Source organism: Aythya ferina (assembly GCF_964211825.1).
Source record: "Aythya ferina genome assembly, chromosome: 1".
NCBI classification, from domain to species: Eukaryota; Metazoa; Chordata; class Aves; order Anseriformes; family Anatidae; genus Aythya; species Aythya ferina.
In genome coordinates, this window is record NC_140296.1 from 42,758,430 (window position 1) to 42,781,847 (window position 23,418).

At 37.4% G+C, this 23,418-nt stretch overlaps 1 protein-coding gene across 1 annotated transcript; it reads right to left on the bottom strand.

The window, feature by feature from the left end:
- Positions 1-17,702: 17,702 nt before the first annotated feature.
- On the bottom strand, positions 17,703-23,397 carry MZT1 (mitotic spindle organizing protein 1). The gene is made up of 3 exons (XM_084534874.1): positions 23,273-23,397; positions 21,226-21,371; positions 17,703-18,669 (listed from the first exon to the last, which is right to left on the bottom strand). Exons 1-3 carry the CDS (start codon positions 23,319-23,321, stop codon positions 18,646-18,648), a joined length of 219 nt encoding a protein of 72 aa, XP_084391000.1. The 5' UTR covers positions 23,322-23,397; the 3' UTR covers positions 17,703-18,645.
- Positions 23,398-23,418: the final 21 nt, after the last annotated feature.

A 23,418-nucleotide genomic window follows, 5' to 3' on the forward strand; every position in this document is an offset into this window, starting at 1 on the left:
AATGAGAACAAAGTAAAGTTAATCCTTTGTTAAACAGAGCCTCCTCATTTTTCGTTCTTTAAATGTTGAGCTTCTAGAGAAAAAACACTGCCTTCATGGGTTCTCTACTGTTGGAAGAATATAGCCTGGCAAGTTTTTAATAAAAAGTAGTAATTACTAGAAACAAACAAATTCATAACAAGTTCATGGTGCTGCCTTTTTTTTTTTTTTTTTTTTACTTTACTGCTTCTAAAATAATTTAAAAAATTATATGACTGTGTTTTAAATGTGCTTTATGTGTAAACCGTATCAATTTAACAAATTGTGCACTACCAAAATTCCAGTGTAAACTGGTTTGGTCCTTTGGTTAAATATATTTTGGTGTTGCTCCTCTGCAGTGAAAAGAACTATTCCAGATACAGATTAACATATATATTTTCTGATATCTGTTAGCATGTGTTCACGGACATACCTTCCTATCTCTTCCTAATTCAATTTAAGAAAATCAACTATTTGAATTAACATTATCTACTAAGTCTTTCCCTTTGTTTTTGCTTAAACAGCTCAGCTTCTGGTCTTAAGCTTCCAGAAGTTTCATCTAGCTCTCCATCATTCATTAAAATAAACACTGCCTATTTTATTATTTGCAGTTCTGATGTCTCTCCACTGAAACAAAAGGGTAGATTGTCTGCTACAAGAGACACCTGGAAGGTGCACAAAGTACAAAGGCTAGTATTCAAAAGAGTTCTCAGTGTATTCAACAACCAATTACTTCTGCTTGTGATAGGACACTGTCAGCTTCAAACACAAGGCATTCTTTGGAAAGATTAGTCCAAATTACATTTTATTACATTGGCCTGCTTGGATGGCCTGAACTTCATCTAGTTCTTATTCTAATGGAATTCAATCAAGGGTATTAATATATTGTTTATGACATGTTTGGAGTTCTTGTGTTATCAGCATACATTCATGAGAGGAGCTTCAAACAGTATCAGATAACAGTGAGCTGGATGTTGGATGTTGTACAGCACAGGGGATTTTATCATCTTGTTGAACCAGTGGCAGTGATTAAATTAAACTGTCTGAACAAAGCTTTTGCATGTCAGGCTGTTGAATGGCAAAATGAAAGAGTGACACACTTCAAAGATCAAGGAGAGAGAGAGCTGGAAAACCATAGTTATGTAACTTCTTATTTACTATAATGAAAAAACGAACCAGTGGCTGCCTGGGCTTCTACTAGCAAATAATCAGAACAAAACATTTTATGCATTCAAGAATTAATTTACTACGTGTGCCTGCCAAAATGCATACAAAGTTCTTAAATTGCTGCTGTTTCTCTGATTTCAGTGAGCACCACTCTGAGTCTTACTGGTTTTTCCCTGCCATACTTTTGAAAAACTTCCAGAAAACCTGATTTATACCAATTCCCCTTACAGCTCAGTTTTCGTATGCGTGAGATCCAAAGGCACGATTCATACCTGTTTTCTGAAATGAGCAATACTAACAATCATCATTTCATAGACACTTGCAGGCCTGTTTGTGGGAATAAATATTGTTCAGAAAGGTTACTACTACCGCATCCAGGCCCCAGATTCTTGAAATGTGAGATGCTTAACAATTCGTATTAATTTTTAATACAAAAAAATACAAATACAAATACTAATGGAGATCAGGTAGAAAGGGGACTAATAAAAGGCAAAAGAGGAAAAAAAAAAAAAAAAAAAAAAAAGGAATGATGTATGTACCATCCTTCCACAGTGCTTGGTTTCTGAAAATAATTACTTTTGGTAAATTTTATTTAGATAAGTGGGACCATTTAATGTGAACACCATGATTTACAGTGTAGCAAACAACTTGCTGATATTTTTGGTATGAACTCAGATATCTTCCTTCTACTAAGTCTTATATAAACAAATACTGGTAGCATTTCATCTACAAAATCTCCATAAAACATGTCTTTTATTCTAAAATTCCAAATAAGGAAGTCCTAGATTAAAAATAAGTAGGTTGAACCAGAAACCAATTGCATATGTCAAATTTTAAGAAACACCAGAATGACTTTCTTTCATTCTATGCAGAACTCAGAATAGGTCTTGACCTTGTTCAGAGTGTTAGCATAATATAAATTATCATTTCTTATCAATAATAATTTGATTCCATTACTTTACTTTGCACCTTTAAACAAGCTTTAGTATGCTATCTGCATAAATAAATAGATTTCCTATATTTATACAGCAAGATAATTTGTTTTCATGTGCAAAAATGAAAGCATCCTTATTTTTATCAGAGCTGTGACTTAAAACCCATCTTCTTCAAAACTTGTAGTGTTTCTATTTGATAGTAATATTTTTCCTTCTTGTAGAGCCATAGTGCAATGACATCCATTAACATTCAAAACTGAAGAATGCTTTCAAATTCAAATCCACTTGAGATGGTACCGTAGCAGAAATGGAGCCTGAGGGAAAGAATTCTGAGAATAAACAGAGAACCAACCCATTAGAATATTCCACTGTGTACATCAGTTTTTATAATTGGTGCTACATATGTGTGCATACATGTTTGTATTTAATTGCAGCTCTATGAATAAATCAAGATTTAAAATTTATGGCAAACAGTCTAAATATTAGATGTTTCAGTGTACTACAGTCTTTATGCAATAGCACAAAGATACCTAGAGCATATTAAAGAGCATATTAAATCTTACACATATGTATGCTTATTTAAGAAAAAATATACAATAACTTTGCAGAGATAGCTATTCATATTAGACATTCCAGGAATGTCAGGCTATGATTCAATATATGTATAACCCTTACTTTTTCCTTTGTTTTCATTGTTAAATGGCACCGTATATGAGACAACTTAATGGCCAATAACATTAAATGTACTTGCCTAGAAAATGTGATTGTTTAATTTTCTTTACAAAAAGTAAATGTTGCACATTCACTACTTATGAGACATGGGCAATCTAACCAAAACAATGTAACCATTTAACCAAATAGCAAGTCTATTTTTTTCTTTTTCCAAACTCTCTCTCTCTCTTTTTTTTTTTTTTCAAAGAATTATAGCAAAAATAATTTAAAAAATGATGGTTTTGGTATCACGCAGGATTCTAAAGCATGCTGAGATGAACAGCATTATAGTGGAAGGAATGTAAGAAGCTCTTCACTTTAATTTTAGTTCTGCTACTAGAGAAGGCCAAAAAACAGGTCTCATTATTTATGCGCATATTCATGTAAGACAAGGAGAATGTGACCCAGGTTGTATACCAAGTTATTACAACCCTCTGCATTGCATGTTTTTTTTTTTTTTTTTTTTTTTTTTTTAATCTGTATCATAGAATAAAAAATGCATAGTACTATGTACACTGGTATTTTTTATTGTGTACAAGCATATGTATTTATGCACTAAGCCCTGGGGTTTTATTCTTTTGCTTGCTTAATATAGGTGTAATTCACTAGCAAGTAGGGTGAAAGCATTAACAGTTGAGAATTTCCTCTGGTGTCTTTTAATTACTGTGTGACTTACTGACACTTTCCAAATCAGATCTCTTTCAGACATTCATAGTCTGAAGTCCTCAGCCTGTGAACATTTATATATATATGACCAGTCTCACTGCACTCAGCAAAAATAGTACATGAATAATGGTAGTTGTGTCTGTGAGAATGGAGCTCATCTGATCAATAATAGACAGATGTGTCTGATATAGTCTAGATAATCGGCAGATTAATATAATGTGATTTATGCATAACAGTAGTCTAAAATAAGTCAGACTGTGTCCCAAAAATGCATCTCCACCAAGAAACAATATGCCTAAGGCAACTAGCTCAGTAATAGACCTCATTATGGCAAATGTGAAGTTAAACAAAGTGAATCTCCAAGCTAAGTATCTACAAAGATAGGTGCTAGCATGCAGGAAACAGGTCTCCATTCTGAACTATATAAGTGCATGGGAATTCCTATGTAGCTCATAGGGTGAACATAAATATATTTAAAAGAAGATTGTAATCCAAGGCAGGAACAAGATGAATGCTTTCATGGGCTATATATATAAGACATAATTCACTAATGCTCTTTGAACCATTCATTCCTCATGCTCATCCTCTCTTACATAAGTCCACTTCAAATAACAGTAATTTACTAATGATATTCTCAACATTGAAATTCATATTTGCTTTCTTGTAAAAATAAAATAGAAGCAGTCTTGTGTTTCGGTGGTACTACTCACCATGGAAATGTATCAGTTTCAGGGGAAGTTATATTTGTGCTTCATTCCCTATATTGAAAAGGACTTCCAAACCCTGAATAGAGTCCGTGTGAATTCCTTTCCTTATCATGCTATTCCATACTGAGTCACGCAGACACAGGCTTAAATAGTCCTGTATATCCTATGTGCTAATCCATTTATTTAAGCCAGAATCTTCATGAAAGTACCTCAAACTACTACAAAAGCAGTGGAGTCCTATTTATCTAGTAAAAGCCCCATAGAAAGCACTCTACAACATGTCTTTCTGCAGCTAGAGGATGCATTACTTCAGCCAGAATGTCTGAGGAGTCTGTTCCCATTCCTAATATCTAGGAATGTATTAATTATTCTTAAACACAGCTATTAGAAGTGTTAGCACATCAATATAAGGCAAAGATAAAGGCAATTTAGAGTGTGCAAAAGGAGCAAGGCAATATTTTACTGTCTAAACTATATGCTTGTGTTAATGTTCGTGGTCAGAATCCATCATCATGCATCAATGCATGCCAGGTCGTATAGGAAGGAAGCACTACTCTAACTGGCAGCCATAGCATGGATCAAAAGACCAGAGTGATATGCTAATTTGGTTTAAGATGAATAAGCATGTCAGCTGCAGCATTTTATGTAAAACAGAACTTGTGAAGTTTTACAATCAGGTAGACACCAGAAAGGAATTACAATAATCCACCTTAGAGGTGACAGAAGTACTATATGGATTAGCATTTCAGCTGTGGCCTGAGAAAATATTATCCTCAACCCAGCAACAGCAAGCACATAAAATGAGTAAAAAGTGCAGTGAGAATGGCATGTAAACCATCACTAAAGAACACAAAGAGTAAGATGACTATAATTATCTGTGGCAAGGGATACAGGGAAAAATGTGTCTACGACAAGGAACGCTAGGAATCTACTGAAGTACTTACACGTGGCTTTTATCTCCATAGTATCTGAAACACCTTTGCACCTTTACCTGAAGGCCCTTACTCATCAGTGCATTTAAACCAGCAATTTGACATATATCCAGGAAAGATAAGAAATTCTAGCCAATACCTTTTGAGAGACAGGGTGACTTTTACTACTCCTAGCACAGAGCTGTGAGAGAAATTAGCTCCAAAAATGCTCAAGAATGCCCTAGGGATTGCTGTTGTCCCAAAAGGAGCTATTTTGCCTATACTCTCCTGGCCTGAATAACGAAGGATTTTTTAATTTTTTTTTTTCATATATATGGGTTGACACTATATTCTAATAGTGTTTGTTGCCTCCTTACATGACAATTACGACCTACAGTAGTGGTGTAGTAAAATCACCTAAAATAGGAGGTGTAGTAAAATCACTAGCGTATAATGTGGTTGCCAACTCAAAAAATGGAAAGCTACACTGAGTGCGTAGAAAGCCAATGAACTGGGATTTGAAGTGGTTCTGAATAAGCTTACAGAAGTAATTAAGATATTTAACATTCCTTTTTAAGCATTTGTGCTCTAGGAAACACTTGCACAATCTGGCAGTATCGGTTAGGCCTTCATCTTCAAACAAGGGAAATGGTACTCCGGGCTGCTTACAGGGCAATTATTGTGGACTTGACTTTAAAACCTGAAGCTTATGTTAAATGTATATATTAACATTCTTGTGCTTCATTTTGTATGAACAAGGATTTGCCTGGTGTCAATGTACCAAATAATATTTCCTCAGGGAATTATGCTAGAGATGGTGTGAGTCTAATTTAGACCATTATAGGAATATAATGTATGAAGTACAAAGATCATGCATTTTGATAAATATGTATATAATTTCTTTTTGCTTCACTGAGATAGGCTATACTGGGACAGGTGTTTTATGGGGACATTCCCCCATGAAACTGATAATCCTTATTCCAGTGAACTCCAACAGGCATTTTAATTGAGAAAATATTATCACACATTCAGTGTCAAGTAGTTTAATGGTGTTTAACCTGGTGCTAAATAAGTGTAAAATGCTCAACTCCATACTTCTAGTATGTATGTTGCAAAATAAAGATTAAGCAGGTATGTTTTGCTTGTACATAGCCAACTATAAATCTGGTACTGAGTAGCAAATAGATAAATAAGTAAGGCCTAAGTGTACAAGATCTAAACAGAGGGAGCTAGATTCACAGCTATATTAACACTCAAAAATAATTTGATAGGAAATATGCAATGCAGACCCCACTAAAGTAGCATGTATAGTTGCATTGGTATTCAATATATTGATGCAAATTTTAGGTTTTATTGTAATTTACAGCAATGAGTAGTTTGATAACTGAACTACTTTAAGATCTGTACAAGCTTCATTTTACAGCCACGTACTTCTACTTCTGTCATTTTTGTCAGACCTGTGTCTGTCTACTCCTCCCCGATGCTTTAGATTTGAAATTGGCTTGTAAACTTTTTCCAAACTTCCTCACAAGCTGGACTACATTAAAATAACTTTACCACTGCCCCTTTTTCTTCTTGAAAACATTATAGATGTCTCATTTCTTCCCTCATATTTTTGCAGTTCAGGACCCTTTAAATGTTGCTGTGCTGTGTAGGAGCCACTGACATTTCTTACCCTCCAAAGAATGCCTCTTTTTTTCCTAAAGCATTTTGGACAACTGAAGAACATCATAATCCTGGCCACCACAAAGGCTGCATGCTTCACGTGTGTTTTATAGTCTGAGTGTATGTTTAGCTGGTTAATAGGCAAAAACTTTGAAATGCTACAATGCCTGTGAGAAAACATTGAGCTTGCAATAGACTTGGGCAGGGCTATGTTCCTAAAAGGGAAAATAACAAATAACAACTAAGTATATCTTTCAAGGCCTATTTTTACAGTCTCCTGTAAACAAAAGAATCAACAAGACATTTGCGACAGTGCCATCTGGTGACTCCCATATCATCAGCTGTAATAATAGGATTTATTTGCAATAGTTAAAAGTTTGTAGCACAAGAGAATAATGAGGAATGTCTTCCTTCTGATTTTAACACATTCAAAAAAATACAATTTCTCTCTTGGATGTCAATTTTTGGCTTGGGTTTTTGGAAATACTCTGATTATTTTTTGTATTTACAAACAGCAGTCAAAAGACCAAAATACACACAGTTATAGAAAATAATATCAAACTATTTAAATATTGCATCCCATATATACACACTCACATAAGTGTATGCATGGAAGTACAAAGGAGAAGTGAAGGAAAATAGTAGGATGAAGAAAAACTTAAGCAAAAGATTTTTAGTCTAGTGCTGTATATTTTAAAATCTTCAGTAATAAGATAAAACTTGAATTAGCACGAATATTGTACTATTCTCTGAAAAGGGGAATTGTGATGACCCAAGTAACTTAAGGCCAGTAAGCATCAAAAAAAAAATACAGGGAAATTTAATGGAAAAGCTAATAAGCTGATGTGGGATTCAATTAATACAAATTAAAGGAATGAATATAATTAATGATGGTCAACATGGTTTTGTAGAAAATAGGTCTTGTTAAATAAAACTTACTTCATTCTTTGATGGGATTATTAATTTGGTTTATAAAGGTAACTGCATACATATAAAGGCAACTGCATACATGTATGCAGTTATAAAGGTAACTGCATACATTTGGATAGACAAGTTTTGACTTTAGACAGTACGTTTTTTGTTTTAAATGGCCTAAACTATTTTAGTAAAAACTCCTTTCACAGGATTAAGAAATGGCAAAATCTTTCAAAATTCACTTTCCAAAAACAAAGAAACTGCTGGGACTTGATTTAAGTAAAGGACAAGCCATGTACATAAGCATATGCTGTGCAAGAGCACATACAAACAAGAGTACCTACCCTGATTTGAGCAGGGTGCTGTAAGGGTCAGTAGGTGACCTTATACCTTTTCATAGATAACCTGGGATTAAGTTTTAAAAAATTGCTGATATGGTTTGTAAATTACACAAAAGCTGAAACTGAAGCTGGCAGAGTAGTAATGTAAAGACAGACAGAGGGATTTTGAACTGTTCAGTAAGGTAGACCAACCAAATCCATTTTAATGCAGCTACATGAAAAGCCAAACAACTGTGAACAAGTTGGACTACTGCGTTCTGCTAAGTAGTGCCTCCAGAAAGGACTTAAGGCATCAGACAAATAATTCAAAGGGAACCATGAGTGTGATACTGGAACAAAACGGTGAATAGAGCTGAGAGATCTTATCTCCACAGACAGCACAGGTGAGACTGCTATCACACCTGAGGGAGAGCAAAAATAAGACGAGCTGCAGGGAAGACCAGAATGATCACTGGAGAGAAGAAAAAATGCTTTACAGAAAGGAAAATCCTTTCAGCTTATCAAAAAGGAGATACAGTGGTGGCTTGATTATAATCGCTCCCTCAGGAGAAAAGCCCACAAACTAAAGAGTTCTTTAGTTGAGAAGGAAAAAGCATAACAAGCAGCTGTGTACTGAGCCCAAGCCAAATAAATTAAAACACGAAATAAGGCACACAAAGTTTAATAGTGGAGATGATTAACTACGGAACAAACCAACAAAGGAAGCAGTGGATACACTATCTCTATTAATGTCTTCAACTCAAGAATAAATGTCTTTTTGGATATGCTTTATCTAAACACAAGTTATTGAACTCAATAGAGAGGCTGTTGGGTGAAATTCAAAGGCTTGTGAAATACAGGAAGTCAGAGTAGATGATCTAATGGGAATATTTGCAAAGACTAATCTTAGCCTCGGGATCCTAGTCTCCTTGGGTTACCTCTTCAGTCAATAGAGAGTTTCCTTTAGAGAGCAATTCAGAGAAGAAAAAAAACTTCAGAGCTCTGATTTGCCCCTCTCCACTGAAAGCTTGCCTCTCCACTGACTGAAGAGGAAACCAGAGGTTTAAGGATAGCTGAAATAATCTGGGCTTTTCACTAAAATGTGACCATTTTAAGATTATAATAATTATAAAATGACAATGTTATTATGTATTTGGGGAAGGGCTTACTGGGTGAACTGAGGGGACAGCCCCCTTTTCACTAATTAACCCTTGACAATCTAATTTGATTATGCAGGAAGTTACAGTTTTTCCCAGATTTCATCACCACTTATGGTGTGAAGCTGAAGATTGATATGGCACTCCTTTCCCACCCCCTTAAATATCCTACTTGAGGAGATCTCCATCCTTCCTCCATTACCCTCTAATTTTGGAGACTACAGAGATTGACAATAGATGCAGAAACATATTTGGTGGATAGAAATGAACCCCATGACCACAGAGTTGGTGGGAAGGTGTCTCCGCTCCCTGTCCCTTTTTACTACTGGAAGTGGTAGGAATTGTCTTAATTCTTAACTAATGTATCAATGTGCTTATCTATTTCATACTTTTAAACTGTGGTGCTGCTATGGCATTGGTACATCCATACCATCTGTTGGTGCATGCTAACCAGGAAGCCGTATCTTCCTATGCGAGTCTACATGCTGCCCTTACCTCTGTTGTGCCCCCTTGTCTTAAACGATGTAGATTGCTGACTAGCTGCTAGAAAGTACGTGAACACCAAAAGGAAAAAGCTAACCCAGTTATGAACTACAGAGTGTTGTAGAACTTCCTTCAGTGCAGTTTCTAAGACACTGTGTGCAGCCTTCATTATTTTGAAAGGAAAAATATGTCACTACTGATTTGCCATGCTGAAAACACTCTTTATTGTGGCTACTTTAATGCTAGCATATCTCATTTCAGTAAAAGTTAAATGCATAACATACAAAATTTTAAGTGCCTAAAACTTAGTTTTCTCCTTTGTGGGCCAAAATCACAAAATCAATAGCATGCTTTTTTAATTCTTCCGCCTAGTTTTAAAATGTTTTCAAAAATAAATCAAAAGGTTAAATTACACCAATCCTTCATTACACTGAAAATTGATCCTAAGATACTATTTATTAGAATCCATGCAAAACTAACAAAGGAGCATTTTACAGAGCTGTGGCACTGGTTGCAAATGTTTGTCTGCCATCTAGTGGAGCATGTTACAGTTTTCAGTAATATTTATACTTTTTCTCCTGCTTTGTATTTTATAAATGTTGGATGTTATTTGAAACAAGTTATAGAAGTAAATATGAAAAGCATGAATGACAGTAGTTCTCTCCTCATAAAATTCTCAGACAACCTGAATTGCCTCAAAAGAAAAAATAGTCACCATTGTGTATGCAAAATTCTGTAATGCAAATTAGGTTGTGTCAGTTGACTAACACAGAAGCAGGGATAGAAAAAGATGAATACGTTGAAAATCAGGGCAAAGATCTGTTTTGTTTTGTTTTGTTTTGTTTTCTGTCTGAATTTTGCACTAGAAGTATTCCGGCCAAACATGTACCTATATAAATAGAGACCAAATGTGACTCAGATACCTCCTGTTTGACACAGCACAGGACAGTAATAATAAAAAGCAGAGTAAAGCTGCATTTTTAAAACAATGAATGATATCCTTGATATCTCTCATAGAAAGGCTTGGCTTTTCTATGATAGGCTTAAAGATCATCTAGTTCCAACCTCCCTGCCATGGGCAAGGATGCCACACACTAGATTTGGTTGCCCATTATTGTATCTATGTGATATCTCTCCACACAAAATTGGTATGCACATACCAATCCATTGAATACCTACACTGCACATGGTAACACTCTAAAGGTATTTTAGGGATACATAAATTCAGAATTTTGTGTACCGGGACAAAGAGCAACTTTGGCCATGTGGAATATTGTGCAACTCGGACAGTCACTCTAATAGTTGTGCACATATTAGGACCAGTCAAAACTCCAGGACAAATATGATTTGTCAGGAAAAATCCTTATTGAATAATGCTTGATTATCTAGGGGAAATATTGTAGAAATGACTGCTGAAAAATTGGAAACCAATGAAGCCCCTCTAATGAGAAACTCAAAATTGAAGAGAGAGAGGAAAATGGTGAATTATGGCAAATTTAGTTGGAATAAGGCCCACTTCACAGAGCAGAAATGGGGGGATAGGGCATAGGACATTAAACCATGATAAAATATTCCTGAATGAAAATCTTTGAAGCTGTAGTATGTGTTTGTTTTTTTAAAAAAAATTATTTGTTTTTATTTTTTTTTATAATTGGCATGTTTTGATGAAGGAAAACAACCTATTTTAACTAGAGTGTTCACCCACTTGAAAGTCAGAGGATCTGCCCAAACAAAATCATATCTTTGTGTCCTCCATTCAGTCACAGTTAAGACAAGCAATGCCCATATCCACTGGTGGTTTACATCCTGTATGGCTTTCACTAACTTCAATAAAACTTCACATGATGTAAGTCAATGCTGAACTTGGGCCCAGCATGTCTAAAAATGGAATGGTCATTGCAAAGACATTTAACTAGAGCAGACAGACAGCTGCTGATTGACAAAAACTGGCAGCTTTATTACTACTGTCATTCTTACAGTGAAATGCATAGCCTGAGATACCATGCTAAAAATACAAACCAGATTACCAGCCTGCGTATAAGCTGTAGTCATTTTTCTTTCTTCCATGTGAGTACAATTGTCACAGCATGTAGGACTAAATGACCATGCATGTAACTTGCTGGGTTGCTCCTATGCCTGAGATTGTTTTCACACAAACTGAAACTAAACAAAACATTAATTTCTGAAATGGAAAAACACTTGATTTGAAAAAAAGTCTGAGCTTTACTTTAGTCTGTATCTCTGATCTGATAGGAAATAGAAGCTAGACTTCTTTTTCTGTGACCTAAGGAAAGTTTGTCCAGATATTTTGGCTCATATCTTTACTTTAAAATGTATAAGGCCAGTGTATGATTCTCTTTTAAATCCCACATTAAATCTTATTTAGACTGGAGTACTGTATTTCCAAGTGATTAATATATTTCCTTAACATTTTTCCTAGAGCATGTATACCTCATCTAAGGTCCTGAGCTTCATGTGTAAGGTGCATGTGACTGTAAAATCCTGGCTTTTTCACAGCCCTAAAACACAAATAGTAAATAGCAATCTGCTACTCACGATACACAAGTTAGATGCAGGTTCACTGGTCATAGGAATAAGCCTATTTCTCTGTCTTTGATTAGCTGAGCCCTCTCAAAAATTTAGTTTGTCCTCTTCACAAATGTATGCCTCTATAAAGTTCAAAGAGAAATTGGCAACAAAGCCGGGGGTACGAAGCAGCCTTCCTAGGAGGGAAGAAAAAATGTCAAAAGCAGCTTTTCTGGAGTCTGGTGAAGAAGGATGAAGTGAGAGGTGATAACTTCAACTAGCAGCCTCACAAGCTGCTTGCAGTGATGTGTGGTGGGACATTTTGGGTCAGGGCAGTGATGGCAGAGGAGGCTGGCAGCCCCATCTTCCCCCCACTGCCAGCCTCAAGGCCTAAAAACCATCGGAACAGTCAAAAAAGTTTTAGCATGGCCAACCCGGGGCTGTGTCCAACCTCAGTTGCCTTCACTAGGCTTGGCTCTGGCCCCCATCCACCTGTGGGCCCACAGCCCGGCCTGGGTCTGGCCTTATCCCCAGGGAGGCGCCTGACGCCCAGGGCTGCCCCAGCGTCCCCTCAGCCTGCCCAGCTCCTGGCTGGGGTGGTGAGAGAGGCCCTGGCTGCTAGGACCTGACCTGACGGACCCCTGGGGAGCCCCTGGAAGCCCCCAGCCTCTGTAGCGCCCTGTCACTGCCTCGCTGTTGCTGTTTAATAAATGGCCGTGCCGGATTCTAAAAAATCTGTTGTTCAGCGTGCTGACCCCATGGATAGGGAGAAAGGAAACGTGACCATCAAGCATCCTTAGTCTCTCTTCCTATCTTCAAACATGTCAATTTTTGGGTCTGTCATGCAGATAACATAATCATATAAAATCAGGCTAGGATATCCCTCAGCTTTCTCACCTGACTGTGGCCCACTTCCTCTTCTCCCTGGCTTAGTGGTCCTGCCTGGCTGCTTCCTTCAGAAATTTCAGTACAGCCAAGTGCCTCCTCCTCAATTCCTCTTTTCCATCTTCTTTATTGAAAATTACCCATGACTGTTAAATTCACATTCACGCATGTAATGATGTCATTGATCTCTCCCAACAGTTTTCAGAGATCCATTTTCATGAGCTGGCGTCTCCTTACACATAAAGAATCAGAGGTGAGAAAACAGGAACACAGTGATAATAGAAGTGCTCAAACTCAACATATTCTAGATTGCCAGCAACATTAATATCAGGTGTGGTGTGTTTTTTTTATATCAGGTAACATTTAACTGTCTTAGAAACTAGGCTTCCATTTATCTTACTGACAGAAACATCACTGATATGTATCCTGAATATTCCTAATATTCATCACATTACTTTTTCTTAGAGCTTTTTTATACTGCCCTTCATGGACCGTGAAGGCAGAAGGAACTGCTATAACCAATTTGCCTGACATCCTGCAAAAAATATTGGAGACTTTTCCCCAAAATCTAGACTAAATCATGTCTTTTAGCAGTACCCTTGATTTCATTTTAACAATATCAGAGTAATCAGCTTGCCATTTCCCTGGTATGCTGAGTCAATGTTGCATTACCTTAGTTTCTGGAAAGTTGTACCTTATTTTTAAGGTACAATTTATTTAATATCATCTGTGTTCTGTTTGTTGGATTTAAAAAAAAAAAAAAAAAAGACACTGGATTTCTTTCCATGCTCAAGGACATACACATGGTGATAATGTCTCAAGTTTTCCTTAAGGAACTGCATAGACTGAATTTTGCAAGACCTCATAAGGTCAGTTTTTCCAGTCCTGAAACAGTGTCATGGCTTTTATATAAATGCTTCTTGTATCACCGTAAGTTTCTGGATGTATAAACATGGAGCCTGGAAGCAGTAATCAGACAGCACCATGGTTTTTGTGTTTTCACTCTGTCTGTATGATAAATCCATTTTCTGTATTTAGAAGGAACTCTTCATATAACTAGGCAACACTTTACAAAACCCTTTCAGTAAAGCAGTTTATTCAATTCACCATTTTTCAAGAACTACGATTTTTTTACATTTCTACACCCGAGTTAACTAGACAACTAAACTGATAACAACCCAGTACATTTCAGTTTTTATTGAATGATGTCAACAGTGTGTTTTAAGTGAAAATTGTCCTGCACAATTTAAGCATACTGCTTCTACATCTCACACATAAACCTGTAAGTAATAAAAGAGCCCACCTACATTCCTATGAAACAGTGTTGAAATAGAACTCACTACATTTTTTTTTTGGTCTTTCATTCCTTGCTGATAAAATCCCAAGTTCACAGATTCACCCTTTGCTATCGCTGATGCTAGGTGGCGGGTCTTCAATTCTGTTATCACTCCTGCTCTTTTAAGCATCAAAATTACATTATCACACCTTTCATCTCTGGAATCCTCAGTGTTCCAAACTTAGATTAAAAGTATCATTTGTGATTCAAAGAAGTAATCAGTTGACTCCTTTGGCTGTATATTACTATGCCTTACCTAAGCCCCTAGCTCAGGTAATGCATAGTAATATATAAACCCCCTTGTTCAGTGTTAGCTCTCTCGAAAGCAGGTTGTCTACTACTACAATACAGGACGTTTTGTCATGGGTCACTGCTGAGTCTTAAGGGCACTGTCATTTCTGTGCTTTTTATTTTAAGGTATATGCAAATATGAGGTATACAAGGGCTGGTGGTGGTGGTGAGGGGGGAGTTCTATATCGTAAAACTATAAGCAAGCTTTAGTCTGAGATAAAAGTACACAAGTGTTTGAAGGCGAAAGGTGTTGGGCAGAAGGACTCAGCCTGCTAAGAAAGCAAGTCTAGGAATAACTAGAATTTGTTCAACCGAGACCAGCAGGTGTGAAGGAAAGCAAGCTGACAAATGTATGTGTACTTTTCATGGATACAATTCCATTAAATCAATTGTCTTTGCCTGATCATCATCCAGTGCAGTTATTTATTTATTTATTTATTTATTTATTTATTTATTGTTAACAGACTTTTTTGGTTAATCACATTGCCCTAAGAAACTCGGACTCCCTAATGTTAAGATGGAGGTTTCAGAATAATTCTTTTTGTTGTAGTAATTTACAACCTCCTGTGAAATTATCTTCTTATTTAAATTTCTAGAATGTAATTATATAAATTCAAATTTCAAGGATCGTAACAGTTATCTAGAATTGTATGCTGTCTGCAGGACTGGATTCATGACTGTGCTTAAGCTCTCACAGCTACATTATGTGACACTAATGATAGTGAGACTGCAGGAAAACTGTGAGGAACTGCAGAAAGACATATTAAGACCGCTTTGGTAATAAAATGGCAGATGCAGTTCAGCATAGATAAACAAAAAATATATATACATGGAAAGAAACAATCATAGTTTCACATATGAAAGAAGAGCCTTTGAGCCTATCACTGCCACTCACAAAGACAGCTCAGTGTTCAGTTCATATTAAAAAAAGTAATGTATTAGGAATTACTAGGAAAGAAATAAAGAATATAAGAGTATACAAAGAGGCCAGTATTTACACAACTAGTGCTGTGTACGGTTCTGGTTCTCTTTTCAAAAAAATAATGAGACAGAAAAATTTCAAAGGATGACAAACACAGAAGCTATTCCACACCTTTGGGCAACCAAAAGGTATTTTAACATATATCAGTGTTAGTTAGAGTAGTATGAGGAAATTTAAATGTAAATGTTACACCTGCCGAATCATGACTTTCACAACCACTACACTTAAAGGTTTACTGTGCAGGGAACATTAAACAAAGCTAGTAAAATTCAGGTTCAAAAGAAGTAAGAAGTGATGATTCTTTATGCCACGGACATCGAATGATGAAGGCTGCTGTTAGTCAGGAAACATATATAGTCCAAGGGAAACTGGACAAATACTGGAAAAAACAGCATTAGGGATTACTAAATAGACAAACCATATGATGTTCAGGAAAGCCTGGAATAGAAGACATTTAGAAGCTAGAATACAGAAGGAAAAGAACCAAATGTGCTTGCATTGTTCTTACTCTTCCTCAAGCATCTGCTTTTGACAACAAAAGAGAGGCTATTGTGTTAGGAAAACGTGTGGTTGGAACCAATATAGCTATTCTGTTTTCAAGAGTTCAAGCTGTTTGACTCCTTACTGTTAAGTCTAACTTGAATGTTACCATTTAGATCCATGTAACAATTTAAAAAAATATACAAATGCATTTTTAGTTTATATCCATCAAATTGAGTTTTTGAATGTCAAAAACATTCTCCACGTCTATAATTCCGTATGAGAAATTGTCTCCCAGAGAAAATAAGTGCATAAAACCAGTAATTTTATCAATGATAAAATGGTAGCCACAACTTATCAGACAGAATTGCATACAGGTTGATCTCATATTACAGTTGCAAACTGTTTTAAGCACTTCAGGGACATAGAACCAACACTGGAAATCACGCAAATGCAAAATGCAAAAAAAAATAATCAAGCAAAGCCACCAGAATTACTGCACTGTCTAAAGATCTGGTAATGCAAGAAAAGGAAAAGCACTAGCATGCATATGCACTCTAATAGAATTTCACAATAACTTTGGCCACATTTGCTACAGTTCAAAAAAAACTTTTGGTGTTTAAGTTTCACAAGTGAGAATTCTCAGATTTAGCTATACTTAGGAGCCACAACTATTAGACTGCCTACGGATATATATATTTACATAAAGGCCAGCATAATTTCTCACAGTAATTGTGTACTCATTGAATATATAGAACAATTTAATAAGAATCGCCAGAATTTTTCAATAAAATTGTACAGAAAGTACATGTCTTTGGCTTATGACAATTATATATTAAATGCTAAAAAAGAAGATAACCTGTTCACAGTGCAGAAATGCTGCCCTGGTCTTTTCTGATTATGACAGGTAGCACTGAGTCTAGCTAAAATAGCTGATCATTAATTTAACTGACCTGATGCTTTTGTGACATTTTGCTGACTTTTCAGGTTTGGTAGGATAAATTGCATTATTAATCTTTTCATACTATGGATAACTTAGCATTTTCAAAAATATTATACCCAGTATTCAAAAAAGCTTTAACTCTGAAGTTAGAACATTGATTTACAAAGGATTTTGAACATCCATTATGACTGAGACAGATGATACTACTTTAAATCCCTGACAGCTTGGTTATCAAGAAGTTTTCAGAGCATCCTCCAGGAATAACTTTTTGACCAGAGAAACTGGACATAATGGTAAATAACTTAATGTAATACATATTCCTATTCTCTGCCAGGAATGTGAAGTCTTCAGCCTGCTTGATCTCTTTTTGTAGAGCTATGACCTAGCTAGAATGTATATGATATAAGCTCAAAATAGAAAGACCTTTTTTTTCTCTGCACAAATAAAGTTTATCTTAAAGATTCCTGGTTCATTTCTATGTGTAATCTCTCTATCAACCATGCAGGTCACTACGGTTCCACTAGCAACACTATACAGCTTTAAATTGTTCTGATGAAAAATTGCAAAAGCTTAAACAGCAGCAGAGGAATAAATACACCAGAAACAGTTTTCTTATGAAGTATATTTCCTGGATGCAAGGACATTCACTGGATAACACGCTCCACAGTTCACTGTATATACACTATAACGACTCATTTTGGCATCAGTGAAAATTCCTAGTGCTGAATATAGAGACATTCCTGCAAAAAAATGAGCATTAAGACTCACAACCGAATCTAGTAATTTCTATATATGCTTTGAGTAGGAAGTAACAACATAGGCTTAATATTTTCAGGTCTAGTACTCCAAACAAGTGTAAACTAAATAGGATTTGAACTCTGTAAGATATCCCTCTGCCATACAGAATTCAAATTTACATAGATATCTGCATAAGTCGAAGTTCCTTTTTTACTCAGGTTAAAAACACTTCTTATAACAACGTGAATTAAAAGGACAATTAATTAGCTTCATTATAAAAGTGCTTTATTTCTTACTTTTGGAGTGAGATTGAAGTCACTTAAATTATCACTGATACTCTAGTTACAATCAAGTCAGGAGGGGCTTCATTCCTATCTTGACCACAGATCAAAGTGTCTGCATTGGTTTATACAAATACAGGAGTAAAAACAGGATACATTAGCACTTCTAAAGGATGCATTAACCAGCTATACTCAAAATATTCACTGGAACATGCTAGCAATTTCAGCAAGTGTTCAGTACCTGGCATGGTTTAAAAATACTGGATGCTAAAGAGTGATTACACTGTATTTACAAATGGTTCACAAAAATAACCAAGTATTAAAGAATAATAAAATTATTGTTGGGCCTATCTTATTTTAAAAAAGCTTCTCAAAGCTGTTCTGTACGTCATCCTTTTCAAGAAGATTACAGAAATATTCTGAAACCTTCACAGCCATAATTTCACTTTATGTCTGAACAGCAGTCAATTTTCATATCTATTACCCCTACAACTTTGAATTCTTCTCATGCGGAAGGCTTCTCCCACGTCAGCCTGTCATATTTTCAGCAGCCTAGAAAAAGAAAAAACATTTATTACAAGTCGTAAAAAGAAAATATCAAGCGAGTTAAAGCCTTACACCTACCTAGAAAACTTCAAATCTAAAGATAAGCTATTTATAATCTTCATAAGCTGTCATGTTGTTCTCTAAGGAATAGCTTAATATATATATATTTAATAATGCTTTCAACTGCCATTAGCCTTTATAAACATCGCCATTTCTGTTTGTTTTGTTAAATCATGTATCTTTATCTGAGCAGATTGTGTCCTGACCATTTTACTCTAATGCTTTCAGTAAGTGCAAAAATGCATGAAACTTTGCATAGCGAACCCCAAAGGAAAATCTCTAATTATTGCTCACTCAGTGAAATTATTTACACAAAATTTATTAAAAATGACACATTGCAACTGCCTAAATCACATTGCCAATTATTTGATCTAGTTCCTAAGCCTTTAAAACTGCGCAATTTAACCCACACAACTACGCGCAGTACTGATGGCACGCAGGCGCTGGTAAATTTTAAGCCAGTTATGGGACAAACAGGCAAAGGACAGCAACAAAAGCGAAGGGGAAGAAACAACACCCCTCCCAATTACATATAAGCACAGTTAAACACACATTTGTACACACTAAAACATATAGATGAGTAGGTACACCAGCAGGGAGGGTCCCTTGGGAGTCAGTCCTGAAGGGCAGAGGGGTCCATGAAGGCTGGACACTCCTCAAGAATGAAGTCCTAAAGGCACAGGAGCCATAAGGTCCCCGTGTGCCGTAAGATGAGCCAGTGGGGAAGAAGACTGGCATGGCTGAACAGGGGACTTCTGCTGTGTATCTGGGAGACAAAGAGTTTGTCTGTAAAAGAAGGGACATGCAACTTGAGGAGAGTACGAGGAAGTTGCCAGCATATCAAGAGAAATAATCAGGAAGCATGATTAGCATGAGCTCAACCTGGCCACTATGGTTAAGGATAACAAAAATGTTTTTTATAAATATATTAACAGCAAGAGGACCAAACATCTGTCTTTGCATCTGTTTTTACTAGCCTATCCTTGGGGTGCTCATCCTCCTGACCTGGAAGTCTGGGACAAGGAGCAGAAGAACACCCCCGCAGCTCTGGTGGAAACAGTTAGAGACCTGCGGCTCCACCTGGACTGTTTTTCAATGGGACTGGATGGGATCCATCCGAGGGTGCCAAGGGAGTTGGTGAATGTGATTGCTGGGCTACTTTCCGTCATCTGTCAGTGGTCTTGGTCACCTGGAGAGGTCCCAACTCGATCTCCAGTCCTAACTGTAGACTTGCCAATGTGACACCCATCTTGTGAGGAGGACACAGGGAACTACAGGCTTATCAGCCTGACCGCGGTGCCAGGAGAGGTGATGGAACAGGTCATCTTGAAGGCAATCACACAGCATGTGCGGGACAGCCAGGGGATCAGGCCCTGCCAGCATGGGTTCATGAAAGGCAAGTCCTGCCTGACCAACCTCATCTCCTTCTGTGACCAGGTGACCCGCCTGGTGGATGAGGGAAAGGCTGTTGACGTAGTGTACCTAGACTTCAGCAAGGTCTTTGACACGGTCTCCCACAGTATTCTCCTGAAGAAGCTGGCAGCCCACGGCTTGTGCAGGTACACTCTTTGCTGGATTAAGAACTGACTGGATGACCAGAGAGTGGTGGTGACCGGAGTGAAATCCAGCTGGTGACTGGTCACCAGTGGTGTTCCCCAGGAGTCAGTGTTGGGGCCCATCCTCTTTAACACCTTTAGTGATGATTTGGATGAGGGAACTGAGTGCACCCTCAGTAAGTTTGCAGATGACACCAAGCTGGGGGGAAGCGTTTATCTGCTGGAGGGTAGGAAGGACCTGCAGAGGGACCTGGACAGGATGGGTCAATGAGCAGAGGCAAATGGGATGAGGTTCTATGATAGTCAAAAACTCAAAAAGGGTGGAAAAATAGCCCTGACTAGCATCCATCCAGTCAAAATCTAAAAACTGAGTTTTGCACAAATCAGAATAGAAATAGGCTAGATATGGATTTTCCCTCCAACCCCAGAGAAATAAACTTAAGTTATAGTGGAAAAGAAACCATGATGCTTAGGTAGGCAGTAAAGAACAAAAACCCTTTAAAAGGCAGGTGAGTTTTTTAAACTCTAGTCATTTACTCTATTAGCTGAACAGCTAAATTACAAAAAGTCACATATAGCCACATGGACCTCTATGAAATCCCTTTGCTTGCCCCTGGAGAGATATAAAGCATGGGTGGATGTGGTTAGAGCAATGCATGAAGTCTACATAAGCACCAGCAGCTGCATGAACTTGTTTACAAACACTGAACACTGAAGCTGAAGTTGCTTAAGTAAGCTGATGCAGGTTGAAGAAGAAAGCAACAAAATAATCACAACATGATGCAGATGAGGGGGGGCAAATGGCAGCTGAAAACTCCAGATTAGAAGACTGTTTTTTATTTCAAAGTAGAATTTATACATATGCACAGCAAACTGAACATAGATCTGATTCCTTTAAGGTTCTCCTTAAAGGAATGTGTATGTGCTTTTTAATTAACAGAAATACCTTTAGAGCTTCTGTAGCTTTACGTAGTTCTTTAATAACAGAAGATAGTGCTTCCGGATTGATGCCCTGCTCACAAAGTCGCACACAAATAGACAAGGTCTCCATATCCAAGCCAGTGTTTAATATTCTTGAAATCTCAAACAGAACTGTAAAAGGAAAAAATGAAATCAATTTAGACCCTACAGCGATCAAAAGTGTTTTTCATCAAAATGTATTTTCCACTGTAGAATCCGTGGAGGTGGCAGTCATGGAAAGCACGTGCAGCATGAACCTCAACAGTATTTGTGGTCAGCTTTCCAGTGCAAGTCAGAATCTACAGCTCCTCGCTGACTTAAGTATCATGCATTTCTGATTCAGAAAACTTAACATTGGATAAAGGGTTTTGGAAAAAGTGAAAAAAAATCAATGATTAAACTGGTTGCAAATTCTGTGAGGCTATAAGAATATGCAGTTTTGAACTCCAAATACTTACTTGAAGACAAGCTTAAATGGACTGGAAGCTTTGACAGAGAATGCCAGGAGCTTTCTAGCCCTTTCATTCTATAGCTAAGCCTGGCTTTATATCCAACACTAACAGCAGACTAAGGACAAGCAATACTATTAGAATTTTACATAACGTGAAAAAAGACTGACACGACTATATGTCAATGTGAAACCTTCTAGAGAAGGAGACTGCAGTCTGTTGTGTTGTAACAAAAATCCCCCTCTTCCCTTTTAAGTCTTCCCTGGAAGGCCCCGTTTCTTCAACACCCTTAAACAGTTTTAATTACACATATAGCAACAGAGCTTGTTGAGAGTTTATTTCTGGGTGCCATGGTAATCTCCAACCTGAGGTTATGACAATACAGCTTTAGTTTGTATAGATGCTACTCCCCAAATTAGAAGAAAATGAAGTAGGTCACTCTTAGCATATAAAACCAACATGGCATGCAACTCCTGTCCTCTTGACAGCTATGAAAATATCGTGTATATTTTGTATTGTGTACTTTGTGTATTGTGTACACTTCAGTGTAACAAAAGCATATTGTAGCACAGCCTCAGAGTCACATTTACGCAGGCAAAGAAATTAAAGGCCTAACACATCCAGTCAATTCCATTGAAGTCCCAGGGAAAAAAGATGCTGTTGAAGAAAGCCTCTGACTTTCACAGCAACAAAAGTTATCTGGCCATAGGAGTTAAATTATGAGCCTCATTAGAGCATTTCCAAAGGAAGCCTTCATATTTAACCACCCTCAAGGGATTTCTCAGCAGCTTTCTGCTCAGCCTGAAACCCACAGAATTTGCCCCAGTCCCCCTCCAGAAAAACTCACACTACACCCTCAAAGTTCTGTTGCATTTCCCCCAAAAGATGCCATTTTGTGCCCTGTTGGTTACCTCAGCTTTTCCACCAGATAGCATCAAGTGTCCCCTCCAAGCTGCCTTAGCTTCTCCCTCCACAAAAGAAAAAAGCTGTTTGTCCATACTAAGTTTGTCCCCTCTAATTCCCCACCTCCCCCAAGTCACATCTGTCTCCTCTAAGCATCCTTAACTTTTAGCATCCATTCCACATGGTGGTTTTTTTTAAGACCCACAGTTAAAACACGCCTCCAGAGCCTGCTAGCTTTGATTCTCCAGAGTTAGCCTGACAAGGAACGGCAACAACTGATTTTTATTCACCCTGCTCACGTTGCTGAGAGTTTGTTTATTTACTCTAGGTTAGTTGTTTATTTATTTTAGTTTATTTGTTTATTTAGTTTAGTTTATTTATTTTAAGAGTATTTATAAGTCTCTAGACTCATAAATACTTCCCCCTGCCTTCAGTGACGCTTCTCCCGGACTCTTTATGCCACAGGGCAGTCATTTTAACTTGTACTTTGGGCTATTCTGGCTCTGTAGCGCTCGCTGCCCTCCTCACAGCCCCTTCATCACCAGGCCGCCCCCCTCAGGAAGGGAACTGGTACACCCACAGCTTAATAACAGGTATGTTAGCCAAACCCAGAGCTTAATAAACACCTCTTGGGTTTAATTAGGGCTTAATTAGGGTTCAGTTGGGCTATTTGCCCCTCACCGTCCATGGTCTCCCTCACGGCGTTGAGGCTGGCGGCGTTGCTCGCCATGGCGACCGCGCGAGCCCCACCCGGAAGCGGAAGCCTCCCCTCCCGCACCACGTGACACCGCCCCGCAGCGCGGAGGCGGAGGGCGGCCCCGCGTTCG